The sequence below is a fragment of the Monodon monoceros genome, unplaced genomic scaffold, assembly GCF_005190385.1.
Source record: "Monodon monoceros isolate NGI ecotype Baffin Bay Population unplaced genomic scaffold, NGI_Narwhal_1 Super_Scaffold_9, whole genome shotgun sequence".
In the NCBI taxonomy this organism is placed as follows: domain Eukaryota; kingdom Metazoa; phylum Chordata; class Mammalia; order Artiodactyla; family Monodontidae; genus Monodon; species Monodon monoceros.
Window position 1 is genome coordinate 38223335 of NW_021703786.1, and position 20158 is coordinate 38243492.

A 20158-nucleotide genomic window follows, 5' to 3' on the forward strand; every position below is an offset into this window, starting at 1 on the left:
GGGTCCTCCAGCAGGAACATGTGGCCTGCAACACCCCAGGGTGCTGTCCGGACCAGACCAGCGGAGTCCCGTCCAGCCGGCCAGGCCACGTGCCGGCCTGGGGGGTGGGGGGCGGGGGGCGGAGTGGGCCAGGGTTCACCAGAAAGCGCCACAGGTGCAGGGACACTGCAGGTGACAAAGCGAATGGGGGAGGAGTCGGCAGGACAAAGGAGCCAGAGAGAGGAAATCCGAAACCCCAGATGCCTGTGGGATCTCTGGGGTCGAACAAGGAACCCCCGGCGGCCAGGGCCCACCAGCACCACCTGCTCCTCGCAGGAACCCCGGCTGATCAGGACCTGCCGCCCACAGACCAGGCTCGAGGGCTGCTGCACCGCCAGGGAGCAGGTACGAGGCCGGGGGCCGCGCGGAGGGGCGCCCCACGGCGGAGGAGCAGAGCGGCGTGGAGAGGGCTGGGGGGTCATCTCGCCCGCGGCCCCCAGCGGCCCGGATACCCGCGGCCCGCGGCCAAATGTGTGGATGCAGGCCTTGAAGATGGGCGGGACGCAGAGGTGCCACAGGCCGCGCACACGCCCGATCTGAGACATCCGTCCAGAAGTCTCCCGGACCCAGCACCGGGCCCAGCCCTCCGCGGTGACAGCAGCCTAGCCTTTTACTCTGGAATCCAGCGGGTTCCCACAAAAGCTGCCGAGACAGCGCGGCGGTCCCCGTGTCCTCCGGCCGCCCGCCCGCCTCCCAGACCCACTGCGCACTTGTTGGAGCCACAGCCGAGACAACCCACCCCTTCCCCGGGCAGAAGCCATGCTGCTCTGCTGGGTCTCAGGGCTGGGAGGTGCGCGTCCTGGTCACGGCCACACAGCTCCCAGCGGCTGTGACGTCCTCACCGCCCCCCACCGCCCGGCAGCTGAGAAACACAAAAAGCCTGCGTCCTGACGGAAACCCAATCCCCTCGCAGAGCCCTGCGACTGGGGACAGTCTCTCCTCACTGAGTACAGCCTGGGTCAAAATACCGTGTTCTGTGCTAATCGCCACGCTCCCCCCCACCGCGGGAACATTCTGGGGCCCTGAGGGGGGGCTTATGGCTCTGTGTCCCCCGAGGACGCGGCAGACAGAACACAGAACAGGACGGCCCCTGCCCGCAGCACGACAGCACGCTCTCTCCGGAAGACCCTGCACAGCCTCCCGAGCCGCTGCTCAGCCCGGCTGAAGCAGGAGCCCCAGGGGCCTCGTGGATGCACGGCTGGGGCGGCTCAGGGACTCCTGCAGCACCCAGGGGTCAAGGGTCGCGCTCAAGGCACCAGCCAGTCGGCATCGGGACGTGGGGCCCTGGGCCTCCCTGCCAGCTCCACCAGTCACAGCCACACAGTCCGGTGACCGGAGGTTCCGCGTCCAGAAGCAGATCCTGGACGTGTGCAGATAAGCAGGATGAAGACGTTTATTTTAGGGCTGTTTATGGGGCAAAGTGTGACACCAGCCGCTCCTCCACTGGTGGGGCCTCTGCTGAGCGAACGACAGGACATCCCCACAGGGGCTGAAAGAGTGCAGAGGCCTCTGGGTGTGAAAGTGAATGGCCTCCAAAATCCACTCAGAGGGGCTGTGAGGACAGGGCCCAGCGCTTAGGGGACCCTAACAAAGGCCAGTCCCCACCACTGCTCTAAGATCAGCATCTTCTGCTTTCCCGAACGAAAGGATGAGGGACCTGCAGGGGCTGCGGTGGGGGCAGGTGGGCAGGTGGGCATCTCGGGGCGCGTCCGGGGCCCGGGGCAGGGCTCAGACAGCCGTTCTCACCATCCGCCTTCCGCAGACGGTGGACGGTGCACGTGCGTGGCCAACATTTAAACCTTCAACGTCCTAAACTGCAGAGACTAAAACAAGTGGCCACGCCCAGGGGGAGGGGCAGACGGCAGGGACCCTGGGGTTGGGTGGGGAGGGGGGCTGGAGCGATCGAGGCCGACCAAGGGGAGGAGGGTCACGCCGCTCTTCCCAGGTGCCCCCCCCGCGGGGAACGGTAACTCCCGCCTCAGGGGGACATGCTCTCCCTCCACGCATGATCCTAACAAGCCCGGAACAGCAGGTAAGTGGCAGGTCAGGAGGGAGAAGTGGGCAGGGGATGTGACAGCCGGCAAGGGGTCAGAACCACTGGACAGCCCAGGGCCGGCCTCCCAGCCCCGGGGCCAACGAGCCGCCTGACCCCTGAGCAGGCCGGGGACCTGTGTGAGCTGAAAGCTTCCCTGCGCACCAGCAGGTTTACTGCCCAAAGCAGGTTCCTCCCACGGTGCTGGACAAACGCACCTCTTCCACCCCATGACTTGTTCTGCAGCGTGGAGGCCTCCGCCCACCTGCTGGTCCGGCCCGCATCTCCGCTGAGCTCTGCCCGGGGAGGGGGGGCTCCTACCCGCCCCCCGAGGCCACGGGCAGCCCTGTCAGGTGGCAGGTGATGCTCCCCCAGGGAACGTGCTGGCTTCAGAGTTAAGGGTTGAAGCCGGGCTGTCCTCGTTCTCTCTCTCTTTAATCATCCTGCTGTTTTGACATGCACACCCAAGGTCTAAAATTAGGCCACTGGATCTCACACCTGACTTTCCAAGCTCCCTGTTGGGGGGGTGGGGGTCAGCACTGACCCGGGAAGGTGTCAGATCCGTGTGGGGGAACAGTGTCTTCTCAACACGCTGTTCCAGCCCGGCCTGCTGGAGGGCTGCCCGCCTGTGCACCACGGCCCTCAGGGTTCCAGCGCCCCCCCCCCCCCCCCCCCCCCCCCCGGCCGCTCACCACTTCCACAGATTCAGGCCTGAAGGCGCCTGGCAGGCGGCGGGGTTAGAAAGGCTATGAGGTCCCCACCATCCCCACCGTGTCCTCGGGGCCGAGTGCTGAGACCCTCCGTGCAGGCCACACTCAGACGTGGGCCAGAGAACCAGGGTCAGGGCTCCAACTGCCCCCAGACGGGAAGACCTGGCCAGTGTCCTCCGCCTGTCACCTGGCCACGGGGTCGCCGTCTGCGCTCCGCTACGGGAAGGCAGGAAGCACCTGCCCTTTTCCCTTCCTTGCCCGTGAAGGTCCCTGCGACTCCCCCTGTTTCCTGAGGACCGCCCCCACGCCAGAACGCCTTCCCACGCCATCAGGGTTTGTTTCGGAGGGACCCGAATTCTGCACCCGTTAAGCCCACAGTGCTCCCAGGAAGGGCCCTGCCCCTGCTCATGGCATCCGTGTGGCCACCTCCGGGAGGACCACAGTCCTGCCAGCCAAGCAACCCCGGTGCTTTCAACCACACCCCTTCCTCTTCCCTCGTCTGTTTCTCGGGAAGCAGTTTGTGCAGGTATTTGGCCGTCAGGACAGGGAGACAGCATTAGGGGATCGGCTCCCTTCACCTCCACCACCAGCCGAGGTGTGAGATCTGACCTCTGTCCTTTAGCGAGCAGCCTGACGGTCGATGGGGCCGAAACTTACATACTCCCCACCCTGCTCTCGGGCCACCTGCCACGGGCTCAGGGGCACTGATGCGGCACCTGGGCACGGCTAACATGGAGCACCTGTCCTGGCAGGTATGGTGAGGCCAGCAGGGTGGGGGCCTGCCCCAGGCTGGGCCGGCAAGTGCAGCCCTGTCACTGCAAGACGGCATCACTGCCCAGGCAGCCCAGACACGAGGAACGGCCAGGGCGAGGCCGACAAAGGGCACCAGGTGGCCGGAGAGGAAGGAGGGGTGGCAGCTGCTGGCCGGCTCCAAGCGAGGTTCTGTGCCTGTTTTACAGATGAGAAAACCAAGGCTCAGAAAAGCGAAAAATCCTGCCCAGCTCCCGGCCAGGAGGCAACAGCAGCAGGACAGGCTGGTGTGCTCAGAGGCCCACGCCCCTCCCCGGGCCGCGAGACAGGCAGGGAGGACTCGGGGGCGGGCGGGGGGCACGGCTGCACTGGGCTCCTAGGGCCAAGCAGGCCAAGGACGGGCCCGAGGACGTGCAGCCGCCCCTTCCAGGTGGCTGCCCCTCGTGGGCGCCCCACACACGGCCCTGCCCACAGGAAGTCCATGTGCCGTCATAACACTGACACAGGCGGGGCAGGGTGCACACCAGCCAGGAAGCCGGCGCAGGGCACGCTCGTGCACCCCAGGCTGCAGGCGGCGGGGCTGCAGGGCTGGACCCCCAGCAGGTGTTGTGAGGGCCTCTTCGGCCATCAGGGCCCCAGGTCCTGCCCAACCTGGGCCAGGCCAGGCCGACACATAGGGCTGTGTCTGCACCAGGCAGGCCCTCCGGGGGGTGGGATGGAGGCGGGCATGATACACAGGAGCGGAAGCCGCAGCTGCCAGGCCCAGCTCTTGCTCTTACAGCTGTGTGACCCGGGCAGGTCAAGCCACCTCTCTGGTCCTCAGCTGCTGCTTCTGAAAATCCTGGGGTTGACCCGCCCCCACCCCGGGTCTGCACATCAAATCTGTTGGGGGGTGGTGACAGTAATTCTCACTCCCAGGACGGCCATCACTGAGTGCGCCCCACCCCCAGAGCCCCCAGTCCCAAGGCTGTCCTGCCCCTGTCACTGCGGTGCCATCCCTCAGTCCCCTCCCCTCCCCAGGGCTGGTGGGGAGATACAGAGCAAGGCACCACGCCCAACAGCTGACTGACCCTCGCAGGCGCCCACGCCCAGCCACCTCGCTCATGACCTGCAGGACAAGGGCTGGACTCTTCTTACTGTAATTCACAGAACCCCCTTCCCACCCGTTATTCACCTGGAGCCCTGTGGGTGGACAGGTGGGGCGCCAGGCGAACAGGTGCCCGTTATGTGCCAGGAGCAGGCCCCTGTATACACACCTGTGGAAAGTGTATGCTTCCCAGGCTATTTTCCTACCTAAGCCACAGGATGACCCTGAAGGAGGATAACCCTGTCCAGCCAGGGGGCTGAGGGGCCCTCACCATCCTCACTGCGGTCCCCTCTGCCCACAAGCACAGCCCCGGAAGGCAGGAGGACCTCGCATCCCTTGTGCGCCGTCTGGTGGCCAGTTGGGGTCAGTCCGATGTTGAGCTGCAGTGGCCCTCACTGTGCTGCAGAGCCACCAGCCCCTGGGCCACCTGGGACCCTCTGCAGCAGGGGCGGCTGGACAGAGCGAAAGGTAGCAGAGGTGTGTACAGGCGGGGCGACCCTCGCTCCCTGCAGAGGCTGGTACCCGAGTACAGGGGCTGCCCTCTGAGGCTGGCCAGAGCCTCAGACAATAGGCACCGGATCCGGAAGTACCGTCGGGGAAGCTGTGCAGGCTCCACCCCGCCCTCTCCTGATTCCCTGCTGCATCAGGTGGCCTGGTTCTCCGTCCCTCTTTGCCCAGGACCCCTGTGTTCCGGCCCCCCGACTCTCGTGATCTCTGCCTCCCCGGAGCCCACACTCCAGGCTGACGCCTCTTTGGAGAAACTACAAGAATCTCAGATCCGGCAACACGGCGAGGCCAGGGGCCTTCCCTGAGGTGCTGTGGGCATCCATCGCCAGGGTCTTTGGGCCGGCACTTGACCACCTCGCTTCCTAGCCCTCCTGAGGCTCAGGGTGCCAGGGCAGGGGACCAGGAGGCGGGATCAGAGGAAAGGTGGCAGGAACGGGGCTCCCCGGGCCCCAGAGCGGGCAGCGGCCGGACACCACGGGGAGCCCACGGCACTTCCAGGCGCCACGTGGCCCGGCGCCGGCCAGTGACAAGCACACCCATTGCCCCTGCATCTCAGAGCCTCTCCCAGGCCAATTCCTGATTCCTGGAGGCGAGGAAAGGGTCGCCAGCTACAAAACACTCTCCAAGATGTACGCCTAGGCCATGGAGCATTTCTGGGCATAAGACTCTGGGACAAGTGAGAGCACCGGGCCTTCAGCTCAGGCAGCAGCTCTGGGAGTTTGCGCTGATGCAAGAGCCCTTCCAGACGCACCTGCACCCGGGACGCGCCTGCACCTGGGACGTGCCTGCACCCAGGCGGCTCCCATGGCTGCTTCTCCTCTGGGCCAAGTATGCCCGGTGCTTCCAGACCTTTTCACACCCACTGCCCTGCCCCCACAGGCTGGCACCCCCCTTGAGAAAAGCTGGGCAAAGGCCACTCCTCCAGAACTAAGATGAGGCAGCTGAGGCCCAGGTCAGAGCAGGTCAGCAGTAAAATGAGACAAAAACCCAAGCCTTGGACATTTTCCCCGGAACGTCCGCTGGCCTCAGAGGAAGACCAAGGAATGGGGCAAAGCCAACGACACAGCCAGGTGGGCACCGTGCGGCCAGCGAGAGGACCTAGCACCCCTCTACCAAGTGGAGGAACTGCCTGGCCCACGGCACCCCGGGCCACTCTGGGCTCACCTGCGATCACACTGGGCCTGCCCTTAACTCCAAGGCAGGAGCTCTCGGTCTAAGGTAGGAGGTGAAACGTAAGCTCGCGAGCAACAGCGACCACAGATGTGCGGGTCAGGGAGGCTGGAAGGGAGCTGGGCCACGTCTGCTCGGGGCCAGGGCACAGGGAAGGCCAGTGAAGGCCTGGGAGGGAAACAGGAGGCAGGTTGGTGTGGCGGAGCCCTTCTAGGAGGGAGCAGGCCGTGCAAAGGCACGGGGGCACGAGGAGACCAAGCCTGCTGATGGCACAGGGCAGACACCAGAGCTCCAGGGAAGGTCACAGCAGACACCCTACGGAGGTGTGGACGGGCCCTCGAGGCTGCGGGGCCTACAGGAAGGTCGAAGCAGGAGGGCTGATCTGTTGGGAACCCCAAGGGGAGGCCAGGTCATCAAACTGCCCCTCGTGTGGGAGGGGCCCGAGAGATGACCCGCCAGGAGCCCTCCCGCCGCTGCAGCCACCTTGTCCCACCCAAGCTGCTGCGGCAGAGGCCGGGTCGTGTCCAAGTGAAGCATCGCAGGAGAGGTGCATCCTCTACCCACACGGCCCCCAGCAGGACTCGTGAGAAAACTCAGGCTGCATCCCTGGAGCGTCAGGATCCGGGAAGGAGAGGAAGCCCAGCTCAGGTGGGGTCTCACCGGGGCTCCGGGTGGGAGAGCCTCCCTCCTCACCCCCTCGGCCTCCGCACGGTCCCGGCAGAAGGCAAGCTAGCCGCGTTCCAGCCGCCACGTACGCTTTACCGCCACGCTCCTCGGACACCTGAAGTTAGCGCAGCTGCAGCCCGTTGCCCACAGACGACGCTGCTGCCTGGCACGGCTCTCCCTTCAGAGGGATGGGGCCAAGGGGCAGGCAGGGCTGCCTGCACCAGAGGACACACGCCTACTCCTCGAAAAGCACACCCACGCACACGCCACAGGACATCCTGCGCTCGAGCCGACGTCGCAGCCAGAGGAGCGAGCATGGGTCCTAGTGATGAGGGGCTGACTGTCCCCACTGCAGAGCCAAGGCCAGACACCCGTCAGCTCTGCAGGAATCCAGCTCTGAGCACAGCTCGGGAGGACAGGGGAGCTGCTGTTCCACGGCGTCCTGGGCGACATTGGTCGGAACGGATGGCGGCCGGCCAGAGCCCTGTGCTCCCAGAGCCGAGGTCTCAGTGAGGCCCGGCCGGCCAGCCGGCTCTGCTCAGAGGAAAGCCCTCGCTGGGCCACGGGCCCTACCAGGAAGCCCCACTCAGCATCCCTGCAAACGCAGGACACGCCTCGTCTAGAAACTCGGCACAGAGCCAGTGGGTACGTGGCCGTGCCCTCAGAGCCGAACTTCTGAGCCAGATGGGAGCAAGGGTGTCACACAGCCTGTCCACGCCCGGCCCAACTCCCCCGCACTCACACGGGCACACGCGTGTACACCTCGCGCACGCCCCTCGCCGCCAGCTCCAGCACACAACCCGGTTGCAGGCCAGCACTCAGGGCCCTCCCGCAGGGGACCGGCCGGCCTGTCCCCTTCCCCACCTGCACCGCATCCCAGCTCCTCCAGCAGCCCAGCCTCCAGCTCATCCCCTCGCAGCCCCCAAGCCAAGTTGCCGCACAGCCCCTCGCCCTGTCTCCTGGACAAGCTCCAGACGCCAGCTTCCTTGTAACCAACTCCGACGTTTGGATTGCAGGTCTGATGCCCAGTCTTACCTCGCTGCCAGCTCCAGGAAGGCAGGCCGCCCTCTCCCAGGGGGCCTGCGCGGGGTCACCCCAGGGGGGCAGGGTAAGCCGAGTGGCTGCGGTGCTTCAGAGCCCAATGGGCCTCCATTCACAGATGGAAAAACCAAGGCCCAGAGGGGGCGTGAACACAGGGGCTGGGACCCCAGCCTCCGTCCTTGCTTCAGCACCCGCAGCATCAGCTTCCCGGCCCCTGTGGGTGTCCCCGGGGCAGCCGAGCCCACCCCACAGTGGCTGACACCGAGGCAGACATGGAAGCCACGCAGCAAACGCACACAAGGTTGCGGGGACCCCCCCCTCGCCCTGGCCTCGCCCACAGCGCCACCTACGGTCCTGCTGCCCCCGCTCCCTCAAGAGCCCGCGGCCACCAGGACTCAGCCGGCAGAACGCCCCTGTGCCAGGGCCCCCCAAGGCGCATGGGGAGCGCCCCCCTTTCTGGGGAGGTGCGTCTCCCTGCAGACCAGGTGACCTAGCAGGACGAAAGGCTCTGGGCACGCGGGACACCCAGGGATAAAGCGGGTCAGCCATACCGCTCACACTTTGTCCTAGAAGGCGGCGTGCGGGGCGATCCCTGGCCCTGTGTTTGCGGGGTGAGAGCACGAGCGGAAGGTGGAGAGGAGCGGCTGGTGGGGCCACGCTGAGCAGGGGGACGGGGGCGGGGCGTGGGCAACCGCGAGCAAGGAGGGCAGGCTGGTCCAGGCCCTGGCACAGGGTGGCCTTCTCCTGCAGGTGGGGGAGGGAGCATGTCGGGGAAGTGTGGGCCAGGGCCAAAGAGCGAGCTCTCTGCGGGGTCTGGACGTGCCCAGGCGCGGCCGAGCACCCGGACGCAAGGTCCTGGCACTGAGGAGATTCTGCGCCAGACAGAGACACAGGTGACAAAGGAAACGCCCCAGCTGGTCCCTCTGCAGCACTTATTCTTCCCAACATTAACCCATCCGTGCATCTCGTGGGCTCATCCCCCCGCCCCCGCGGGCCACTCAGCACCCCAACAGCGGGCTCCCCAAGAGCACTTGTGCGGTGAGTGAGTGAAGAAGAGGAGGTCATGGCAGAGACGGGGCCAGGGACACCCCACGAGAGAGGGCAGGAGGCCCCCTGCGGGCACAGCAACAGGGGTGCTGGCGCCAGGTGGGCAGGCAGGGCAGCGCGTCCAGAGATGCCTCAAGAGCTGCGGTCCAGCCCCGGGCAGCCACTCCCCAAACCTGGCTCCACCTGGAGGCCCTGGGGCAGGTCTGAGCTCCCCACAGCCCTCGCCTCCACCCCCCTTCTGCACCAATTTCCACGGGAGGGTCTTCCCCACACGTCCGAGCAATGCTGACATCAGCCGGGTGTGCTACAATTCAGCTCAATTCCAACACCCTCTACCTGGCTCGCAGGTCTCTGGAGACCAGCTCGCTCACTAGATGACAGGTGTGTTACGCAGGAAGCTAAAGCATACAGACCCACAGCCAGGTGAGAGGCCGCGCGGCCTCGGCAGGAGGGGGCCTGAGGGGACGGAGGAGCTCTGGGGGGCGGGGGACCGGAGCTCGCTTTGTGGGGAAACATCTTCAGGCCTCCTGGGGAGCTTTGGTCCCTCCTCCCTGAGTGACCCTGACCTGACACAGACCCCAGCCAGAGCTGGTGGCCCGCGCTTCGCCCGCCCCACGGTGATTCTGCTCTCCCCCCACCCTCCCCGCGTCCCACCCAGTGCACCTTCCCCTCCCGCAGCACCAGACAATGAAGGGTAAAGGGTGTGGCAGCTGAAAATCAGGCTTAAATGATGTCCACGTCCTGACCTCAGAACTGGTGGAGGATGCCTGCCCAGCAAAGAGGGGGCTTAGCTTGCGTTCAGGGTCTTGAGATGGGAGTTGTCCTGGGTCGGCGGGGCCCTGACTGCTGTCCCCCCCCCCGTTTCCTTATAGGAGGGAGGCAGGTGGGGGGAAGATGCTGGCCTTGAGGACTGGAGCCGGCTCTCCTGGAGGGGACCCTCCCCTGGAGCTGGGGGGCGGACAGCCCTGCCCGCACCTGGATCTTGACCAGTACTGGTTTCAGGTTTCTGGCCCCCAGAGCCAGGGGAAAATATATTCCTGCTGTTCTGAAGTCCCCAGTCTGTGGTCATTTGTTACAGCGGCACAGGAAACCAGCAGGGCGTATGAAAAAGGCCGTGTGTCCATCTCGGAAAGGAGACCAGTCGGTCTGTCGGTAGGGACGGCGTGTTGACTGCAGCCTCTTTGAGATGAGCAGCCTGCCCCCACCCCGCTCTCCCCAGATGAAGAAAAGACCTAACTCGTCAACCAGATGCAAACAGGTCCGTTCTGCCCCGGGGACCGAGCGGCCACCTGAGAGGAAGACAGCTCGGAACGGCGTGTGCTGACGCCAAGCCCAGGCTCGTTCAGCAGGCCGCCCTCGAGGTGAGCACAGGACGTCCACGCTCTGGATCGGCAGACGCCTCGGGGGGCGGCCCGGGGAGCACGTCTACCACCCCTTCCAGCCCACCAGAGATGCTGGACAGCAGCCCAGAAACCCCAAGGGCTTCCCCCACATCCTGACAGGGGAGGGATGTCTCCGAGAAGGGCTGGCAGGAGGGACTGCTCAGAGTCCACTCCCCCCTACCTCCCACCCGGCCAGCCCCCCAGGCCCCCAGCCTCCTCGCGGCCCCGCACCCACAGAAGACCTGGGCGCAGACCTGCCTCCCGTTTCACTTGCTGTCAGCTCCTTCCTGCCCCCAGCACCCCTCAGCCCGAGGGCTGCAGACGACCCTGCAGGAAGCCTCGATTAGGAAAAGTGATGATGTTTATGGAGCACACCTGCTGCGGGGGGCTCCTAAGAAGGCGGCTGCCCTGTGTGTGTGGCAGGAGGGGAGCAAAGCCCCGCAGGGACCTGCTGTCCGCTGAGGCCAAGATGTCGTGGGACCCCGCGGTGAGGGGCTTCCCCCGTCCACGTCCTCCCTGGGTGCCGGCCTCGATGGGGAAGCAGGACAATGCTCCCATGCTGGCCAGAGACAGACGAGCAGAGGGAAGAGCCACCCGTCCGTCCATCCATCCCTCTGCACAGCCTGTCCTGGGGCACTTACCACGTTCCAGAAAAGCGGATTGAAAGCGATGGTGAGGACTGCAGCCACAAAGTGGGGTTCTGAGGGGTCCACGTAGCCCAGCAGCCAGGTCATAACGCAGAGGTCTGCCTGCAGGGACACAGCCAGCGTCAGCGGGAGACCTGCCTGCCCTGCCCCACCCCACGTGGACAGACACGGGAGCGAGTGACAAGCCCCAGAACTTGGAAACAAAGTTACCCTCCAGGAACAGGTCAGGAGGCTTGGGCACGTCCAAGTCCAGCAAAGGTTACTACAATGTAATCTCATAAAACGGAAGATAAAAGCCGAAACCCAACCGGCCGTGTCGTGCCTGTTGGAGAGCGGCCGGGCCAGTGGCGGAAGCACAGAGAGGAAACCAGCAGCTCTGAGGATGAGCGTCCAGCACGCTGGCGGGGCAGTGACCCCGCCGGGACCCGTGTCTGCATCACCAGGGTGACCAGGACACAACAGAGGTGTTCAGAGGCCCCAGAGACAACCCGAGGGGCCGACATCCGTGTGAAGATGCTCAGCCTCCGAGACCCAGGAAAATGCAGATGAACTCTTCCCAGCCCCTGGACCGGCGCTCCTGGGTATGGGGGCTCCCAACCCCGGCACCTGCCCCGAGAGCTCACACACCGTGCACAGCTGTTCCTATCGGCAAGCATGGAACAGGTGTGAACGCCGGGGGCTCGGGTAAACCAGATGCGCTGTCCCCAAAGCAGCTAAACCAGGGAACTGCAACAGACCAGGTCTGTGTCAAACTGCCATGTTCTCAAACACATGTCAAATGGACAAGGACGCTGCAGAAGCCCAGAGCACCCTGTACCCGCCACACAGCGCTGAGTGCCCCTCCCGTATGTGCAGAGGGCCAGCTTTGAGCCCCAGATTCATTGCCCCCTGTGACCGGGGCGGGTCTCCCCACCTCCGTGCTGTCGACCCTCCGGCTGGTCACTCTTTGTGGCCCCCACCCACTCCATGCCGGCCGTCCTCCCCAGCTGTGACAAGCGAAAATGGCTCCAGACGTGGCCCAGATGTCCCCGGGGACAGAACTAAGACCCTGCCTCTAGGGACAAGAGGAGGAAACAGCTGGATGCCTCTAATGCTGAGTTCTCCCTTTAAAAACCGTGACACACTGCTGACTTCTGCGTGGTCAGTGTTCACTGAGTCCCTGCATTACTCTTTGTATTTTTCTTTTTCTTTTTAGAAATTCATGGCAGCTCTCCACATGCAATTCAAAATAACAATAAGTCTCAACTGGAAGGTAAGTCACAAGCCTTGGCTTGGGGTGGGGGGGTGTGGAATCCACTCCAGGCAGGCCAGCCGTGCCCAGGGTGCAGAGCTGGGGGGCAGCCGGGTACATAAACCACGCCTCCTGCCAACGGCCCCCAGCCCCGGCCTGGCAACTGAATCACCACATCCAGCTTAGGGCCGCCCACAAAACATGCTTCTCACCAGTTACGGACTCTTATGACAGCAACAAGTCCCACGGGAGTTGATATGGCATTTCTGCAGACAAGGGTGTCACTGTCAGCCAGACTCCCTTTTTTTCTTTTTCTTTTTTTTTTTTTTTTTGCGGCAGGCGGGCCTCTCACCGCTGTGGCCTCTCCCGCTGCGGAGCACAGGCTCCGGACGCGCAGGCTCAGCGGTCATGGTTCACGGGCCCAGCCGCTCCGCGGCATGTGGGATCCTCCCGGACCGGGGCACGAACCCACGTCCCCTGCATCGGCAACATCGGCAGGCGGGCTCTCAACCACTGCGCCACCAGGGAAGCCCCAAGCTCCAGATATTTTTAAGAATTCCACTGCTCGTCATTCAGCAGACACTGAGCATCCCCGGGAGGCTCCACTCTGGGGGTCTGAGAGCTAAGCCCCTGCAACAAGACCAATGCGCACCTATATAAGTTCTCACACCTCACCTTGGGCCACCACCCAGCAAGACGAGGGCCGCTGTCGTGCCAGCTCAGAGAGAATCAAGCCAGAGGCTCCCAGGGGGCCAGGCCAGGCCAGCGCTTCCAGATTCCAGATTTCAGATTCCGGGTTCAGGCACTGGAGTGAGGATAAGTCCCGAACACTCCCAAGGAGGCCGGGCAAGTGAGCGGGAGAGAGACTGCTTCTTCGCCTTTAGGAGAGCAGAGGCGGAGGGGAAACTGAGGCAGAGCGGTTAAGCAGTGACACTGGCTGAGGTGGCCAGCAGCAGACATCCGGCCCGGGCTCCCTGTTAGGGCTGAACTGGTCAAAACTGGAACCTCGGCCCCCCCGCCCAGGTCCCAGGGCCCTCGGTCAACCTCTCATCCAGGAAGTATCCGGTCACCTTGAGGGGGGATTTGCGTTGCCCAGAGAAGGGCCCACCGAGCAGGAAAGAATGACAGACAAGTCAGGTGGCAGCAGAGGGCCCCCTCCTGGCTTCCCGCTCCAGAGGCCTGCAGGTCCCGTCCTGGTTGCTGTCACCCCCAAAACCCACTGGAAAGGGTGCCCTCCCGGGTCAGGCAGGAGCAGAGCAGGAGGGTCCCAGACCCCCGTCCCGTCACCCTGTACCCCTGTGGGCCACCTCGACTAAGGGGAGGGGCCCACCGGGGCCCACCCACCCTCTGCCCAACCTGATTAAAGCAGCGGAAGTCCTGGCCTTCTGCTCCCGGTAACCCTAACAATGGAGCCCCCCTCTGGCTCCAAGTCCTGGTGCTGGAACAGAGAGGAGATGGGCTACCTACCACTGCCCGGGCAGCGCTCCCACGAGGGACTCAGCGGCTAGAGCCCGTGCCACTCACCGTGTGAGGGTCAACAGCACCCAGGGTCACATTGTGACATCCAAACAAACAGCAGGGGCCCAGGGAATCAAAGTCACATCGACCGCAGCTGGGACCCACGTACCGCTCACTGCCGGGGGAAGGGGATGGGGTGGGGGCAGCGGGGCGGGCCTCCAGCTGGACCCTCCATCTCCGGGCCTTCTCGGTGATTCAGGAGATGTCTACCGGGAAACTTCTGCTGCAAGCCCCGAGCCTGGCGCATCCAAGAAGGAGCAGCCACAAAGAAGCTTTATACTAAGGCGGCCACGACCTCATGGCGGGGGCACCAGGCGCAGAAGAAGGTCTCTGGGCAGCGGATAATCCAGGCTGGGCTGGGGGCTCCCCCTCACCCTCCGGGATGGACCACAGGAAGCTCCATGACCCATCTCCGCCCAGGGGGATGAGAGGGGAAAACAGGTGCCAAGATACAAGGGGCAGAGGGTGCTCCCTGTGCACCTGATGCCAGCGCTACAGACAGATGCTCTCTGGAGGGGCCCTCGGGGAATGCTCCCTTCTTAAGGAACAGCCAGTGAGGGGTGCGGCCCACATGCTGGGATGGGGGCCGAGACAGCACTGGAGACCACCTGAAGGCTCTGCTTTCCTACGATACAGACAGCGGCCAGTGGCTGCCCCAGTGTTCCGAATCCATGACTCCTTCCAGGAAGCTGTTTATTCACACTCTTCCTCCAATGAGCCTGTCCTGGGCCATGTGCCGCGAGGCTCTGAGAGCCCGTGGGGTCCCGCGTCCATGGGGCAAGGTGGGCCCTTCCTGGGAGTGGGTCTGGGGCCTCCTCTCCTCTGCGGGGCCGTAAGCCGCAGACCTCTCTCTCCATTTGCCCTCAGGGGCCCCGGACAGGCCCTGCTACGCTGGTGCCTAAGGCTATTTACCTAAGGACGTTCTGTGTCCAAGGCAGTGGTGACAGGAAGCCAGCTGACCGAGCCCTGGGCCAGGGCTTTGCAGAGGCGACAGAGCCTGTCCTGAGACAGGGCCCAATGCCCTGTGGGAACCTGGGTAAACTTTGACAGGGGTGGCCCCTCCTTCCTGGGACCGTCAGGAGGGTTAAGTGAGATGATACAGGAAGCTCACTTATTACTCTGTGACTGAGTCTGCCCACAACCCTGTGCCCATTTTTCAGACTAAAAAACTGAGGCTAACACATGAAGCCAAAACAGGTAGGCAGAAAATCGGTGAGGACAAGGTGGGCCAGAGCACCAGCCCCCATAACAGCAGAAGGCTCATCCCTCTCAAGTGCACATAAAAGAAAAAGAAAGAAAAAGTAAAAGTATGTATGTTCTTGAACCATAACAGAATCAAACTAGAAATCAATACCAGAAAGATCCTTGTTAAAGACCACCAGTAGGGGGCTTCCCTGGTGGCGCAGTGCTTAAGAATCCACCTGCCAATGCAGGGGACACGGGTTTGAGCCCTGGTCCGGGAAGATCCCACATGCCACGGAGCAACTAAGCCCTTGCGCCACAACTACCGAGCCTGCGCTCTAGAGCCCGTGAGCCGCAACTACTGAGCCTGCGAGCCACAACTACTGAAGCCCGCGCGCCTAGAGCCCGTGCTCCGCAACAAGAGAAGGCACTGCCATGAGAAGCCCGCGCACTGCAACAAAGAGTACCACCCCCCGCTCGCCGCAACTAGAGAAAGCCCACGCGCAGCAACGAAGACCCAATGCAGCCTAAATAAATAAATAAATACAATACAATAAAAATTAAAATAAAATAAAGAACACAAATAGGGACTTCCCTGGTGGTCCAGTGGTAAAGAATCCGCCTTCCAATGCAGGGGATGCAGGTTCGATCCCTGGCCAGGGAGCTAAGATCCCACATGCTGCAGGGCACCTAAAGCCCGCGCAACAATTACTGAGTTTGCGTGCCTCAACTAGAGAATCCGCGTGCCGCAAACGACAGAGCCCACGCACTCTGGAGCCCACACACCAATATTAGAGAGAGAAGCCCATGTGCCACAACAAAAGATCCCACATACCTCAACGAAGATCCCGCGTGCCACAACTAAGACCCAACGTAGCCAAAACACATAAATAAATATTTGTTTTAAAAAAGAAAAGAACATCCATACTGACAGACGGATGAGTAAAGCCCCACGATCACCTCAACAGAGGAGAAGAAACCGAGGTTCTGCCCGCTTACGTGACTTGCCCAAGGTCTGGACTCTGACTCAAAAACACTGAAGACAAAAATTATGTCCTTGAGAACTTCACACAGTAAGTCGTCCAGAGAAACGGCCTGCTGTTTATTCTAACTAATGTGATAACGCCAGAAGAGTTTGGAAAACAACTCAGTGCAGCAGGCAAACATCTCGCCCCGGAAGGCAGCTCCTACCTGCCCCTGGGATTTGCCTCCCAAATGGTCACAGATGAGTCACAAACAGGGACCGTGCAGCCCAAGGGGCCTGTCGCCCAGCATGGTCTCGACGCTGCCTGAACACAGCGGCCTTGCCTTCTGAAGAGCACCCACCCTCAGGTGGGACAAGGGTCCCATTTTACAGAGCAGGTAACTGAAGGGCCCCTCTTGACACCTACACCACCCATCGCTCACAAGGGCTGGAGAACCATCTGGAAATGGGCATGAAAGGGGCCCCCCGACTGTGCCCTGGCAGCCTGTGCTCCCAAAGAAGCCGGCACCCCGAGGCCCCACTGGAGCCCTTCAGTCCGGCTCCATCGCCCACCAGCCAGCGGGCTTCACTCAGCTGCCCAGCTGAGGAGCCTGGCTGAGTCCAGGGCAGGGAGAGCCTCGGTCGACGAGGCTGCAGCGGGGACGCGCCTCAGCCCAAGGGGGGACTTTCTAAGCTCAAAACAAAGCCCAGATTCCGCACCAGCTGGAGCAGGCCCAGGAGCTAGTGGTCAAGGGCACCGTGCCCATGGTTGCACGTCAGCACACGTGTGGCTGCTGAGGACGTGCGGTGCCAGGTGATGAAATGACATATTTTACGTATTGGGTCAAATATATTGTCAAAAGTGATTCACCGATTCCTTACTTTTTCAACTGTGGCTACTAGAGGAGTTTAGATTCTCAGCGTGACATATTACCGCCAAGGGACGGCGCGGGGCCAACCCGCTGCCATCATGCAGCTCAGACGCCCAGCTGCAGAGAAACCATCCCGAGGATGACATCTCTCAAAACCAGGTTTTCACTGAGGAGGGAGGAGGGCTGCCAAGTAGGACAAATACAGAACGTTCAGCGTTGTTGGCAACAGGAAGCTTAACTGCACCAATAAGGGCTGCAGTGGAGAAAGCGGAATGTTAGCCAACGAGGGTCACCCTGACCTGTCCCCTGAAAGGTTCCCAGATCGCTCCAACCGCACAGCCCCACAGGGGAGGGAAGAAGGGCAGAAAAGACCTTCCCCCCAACACCCAGGAAATCTCCCCCTCCCCCGCTGCTAGGTCTAGAACACAGGCCTTGCCTAGACCTGAGGGCAGGACCCTAACCCTGCAGCGGGGCCCACTGCCCCCTTGATTTCCACCAGAAGCCCCGAAGGCTTCCCCACCTCCAGTTAACGGTGCCCCATCCTTCCCCCGTAGGTCTCACCCATGAAACATCCACCCCAAGCCAGGCAATGCCAAGGGTCCCCTTTGACTAGGCTTCTCTTTGTTCTTGAACAAATACTCCTCCTCAAGGCCTTGGTCTGCCAGCCCCCCACCAGAGCACCTGGGCCCCCACCCCCCAGGGCGTATCACTCAGGGCTCAGATCAGAGGTCACCTCCTTATATAGGGACCGGCTATCTCAGGATCTCAACCCACCTCCCCACAAGCCAGTTTCTAAAGCATTGACCAGTTTTATCTCTGGCAGAGAATTTTCAGTTTCCAGCCTCAGTGGAGTGAATGGTCAGTGAGAGCCGACAAAGAATGCCGCCTGCCATTCCGGTAAACAAGGGAAGTCGCCCCCCATCAAGCCATCGGCTGCTGCTGCCAACCCCACAGTGCACCCTGAGGGGGGATTCAGGATGGAGAAAAACAGGAGACAGGCCCCAGGCAGTTAAGATGCAGATCTGAGGAATAATTTCAAGGAGCCCAGACTCTTGCATCTTCCCACAAATAGAAAAGTGCTAAAATCATGTACAAGATGTCTGCTTTTTTGTGTTTAGCAGTAATCTTTTGATGTTCGATGTGGGTTTTTTTCCAGCAAAAACTCCTATATATCCTGGCTCCCCCTCAGAGCTACTGAGAGGCTCTTTCCTGGGCTAGAGTCCTCAGTAAGGCCCCCAATAGAACACAACTCGCAACCATTAGGTTGTGCGTTTTTCTTCAGTGGACACCTGCTCTCGATCGGTACCGGCTGTACCAATGAATGGACCACAAAAGGCGGCCTCGGGCAGGGACCTCTTGGGAGCTCCACGGGGAGTGGCTGACGCCGAAAAGGTTAATGTCTTGTCTCAGAGGAGACTCTAAGGGCCGGGGCCAGGGGCCCGGCTGGTCTTCAGAACCAGGTCCCGCCTGGCCCATCCCGGCCCGGCCCGTGCGGGGCTCCGCAGGCCGCGAACTCCCCGCCAGTCCACCCGGGAGGAGCCCTGTCCTCCGGTCTCAGCTCGGGGCGCCTCCTCTCCGGAGCCTAGCGACCCCGTAGGTGCACACGTGTACGCACTCCCACGCGCGGTTACGGGTGCGGACACGCGCACTCGCACTCACACACACGCACCCGCGGCCCCGCCCCGCCCCCGTTGCCTGGTAACGGCGGCACCGCCCGCGGGCGTAGGCGGTGGCACCGCCCGCCGCGGACCCAGCAGCCCTAGCGACCCCCCTCCTGGCCCGGCTGCCGGCGCGGTCGGTACCTTCCTGAAGTCCAAGTTGCCGAGGCCCCCGCAGCAGTCGGGCGCCGCCACCGAGCTGCGCATGGGCCCCGCCCGGCCCGGCCCCATCGGCCGCCGGCCGCCTTGCAGGGACCAAGTGCGGGCCTCGCGGCAGCCCCCAACCGCCAGCACCGGCCCCATCGCGCTCGGGAAGCGCCGCCGGACGCGGCGCTTTCCCGGTGACCGCGCTTCCCCGGCCTTCTGGGAAATGTAGTCCCCGTCCCCGCACAGCGCCGCGCTCCCGGGCTCGCACCGGCCTCTCGCGGAGCCGAGAACTACAAGTCCCAGGGCCGCCCGTTGCGGCGCCTGCCAGTCCCGAGTAGGCCACGCGGCTGCTGGGCCCCCGCCCGCCGGCCCCCGGCCCCCGGCCCCCGGCTCCCCACTCGGTCCGCCAACTGACCTGGTGTCCCTGTCCTTGGCCGGCTGCGGCGGGTCGTAGGTTTAAGTAGCGCGCTGCGCAGCCCCGCGGACCTGGACTTTGGCCGGCTCGGCCCCCCGCCCCTCCTAAGGCTGCCTCTGGCGGGGGGCGGGCACACCCCGCAGCTCCCGCCCCCCCACCCGGTTGCGACCCCTCCTCCACTGGCCCTCGAGCACTCACCGGGGCTGCCCTCACTGTCCCCTGGGAGATGAGAGCCGAGCAGCACAATAAAGGGTTATAGCTTGATGCGGGCTGGGATGGCAAAACGGGGGACACTGCCCTGGACTGCTCAGGGAAGGGCCCGAGGGAGGCCTGTGCGCAGGAGAAGGTGGCAGACATGCAAATTGCGGGGGTGGGAAGAGGGACCACCTGTGCAGGTGCCTGGAGACCAGAGGAGTCCTCAGTAATCCGGAAAAGGCTGGCGTAGTGGTGGAGGGGGGACAGCGGGAGGGAAGGGGTTTAGAAAAGTAGGTGGGATTTTAGCTGGTTGGGTCCCAAGAGAGCCCCTTTGGTAGCTAGGTGTCACATACCTGGGAGCCCTGGCAGTCCCTCTGCTTCCTGATTCCGGCCCACTTCTCTCCCCTTTGGCCCTCAGCACCTACCAGCCCAGAGCATTTGTGAGCTGCCACCGTGTGCCCACCCCTGTGCTGACCACAGCATCCCTAGGATGGGGCAGGCCCACCAAGAGACAGGAAGGATGCTGGCGCCTAGCTAGCTAGGTGCACTAGCTCTGTGGTTGCAGGCAACTTTCGTTTTCTCAAAAGTAAAAGGGAAATAGCTGCTGGTAAAACCCACTGCACAGGACCTGACCCGTGGGAAGTGCTTGAGAACCACTGGCCACGAACGGGCTGGGTGCACAGCAGGTGCTGCAGGGCTGGTTTGCCCACTGACCAGCCCGTCAGGGTGTCCAGGCAGGGCCTTCCGGAACCAGAGCCAATTCTGGAGAGCCCGCCAAGGGGGAGGGCCCCCAGGGAGCACTCCCCCCCCCCCCCCGCCACTACAGTCTGTTTCACCCAAGCCCCAGTTTTCTCCCCACCTACCAGGCCACTCTCCTCCCCCCCACCCCCATTCTTTT

General features: G+C 63.2%; 1 protein-coding gene across 17 annotated transcripts in view; it reads right to left on the reverse strand.

Annotated features, from left to right (window-relative positions):
* PEMT (phosphatidylethanolamine N-methyltransferase) overlaps nucleotides 1-19796 on the reverse strand; it is a 47324-nt gene extending 27528 nt beyond the window's left edge. For 4 of the 17 annotated variants that reach the window (XM_029213082.1, XM_029213085.1, XM_029213084.1 and 1 more), the window contains exons 1-2: nucleotides 12985-15307; nucleotides 11073-11180 (exon numbers count right to left, since the gene is read on the reverse strand). Coding sequence is in view for 9 of the 17 variants with exons in the window: in XM_029213087.1 (XP_029068920.1) it covers nucleotides 11073-11180; nucleotides 18648-18806 (267 nt within the window). In the remaining 8 variants the exon portion in view is untranslated. Of the gene's footprint in view, nucleotides 1-11072; nucleotides 11181-12521; nucleotides 12682-12984; nucleotides 15308-18647; nucleotides 18828-19065; nucleotides 19133-19613 lie in introns of those variants that run through there. The other 13 variants (XM_029213094.1, XM_029213081.1, XM_029213089.1 and 10 more) reach the window with 11 other exon arrangements.
* Between the last annotated feature and the right edge of the window lie 362 nt (nucleotides 19797-20158).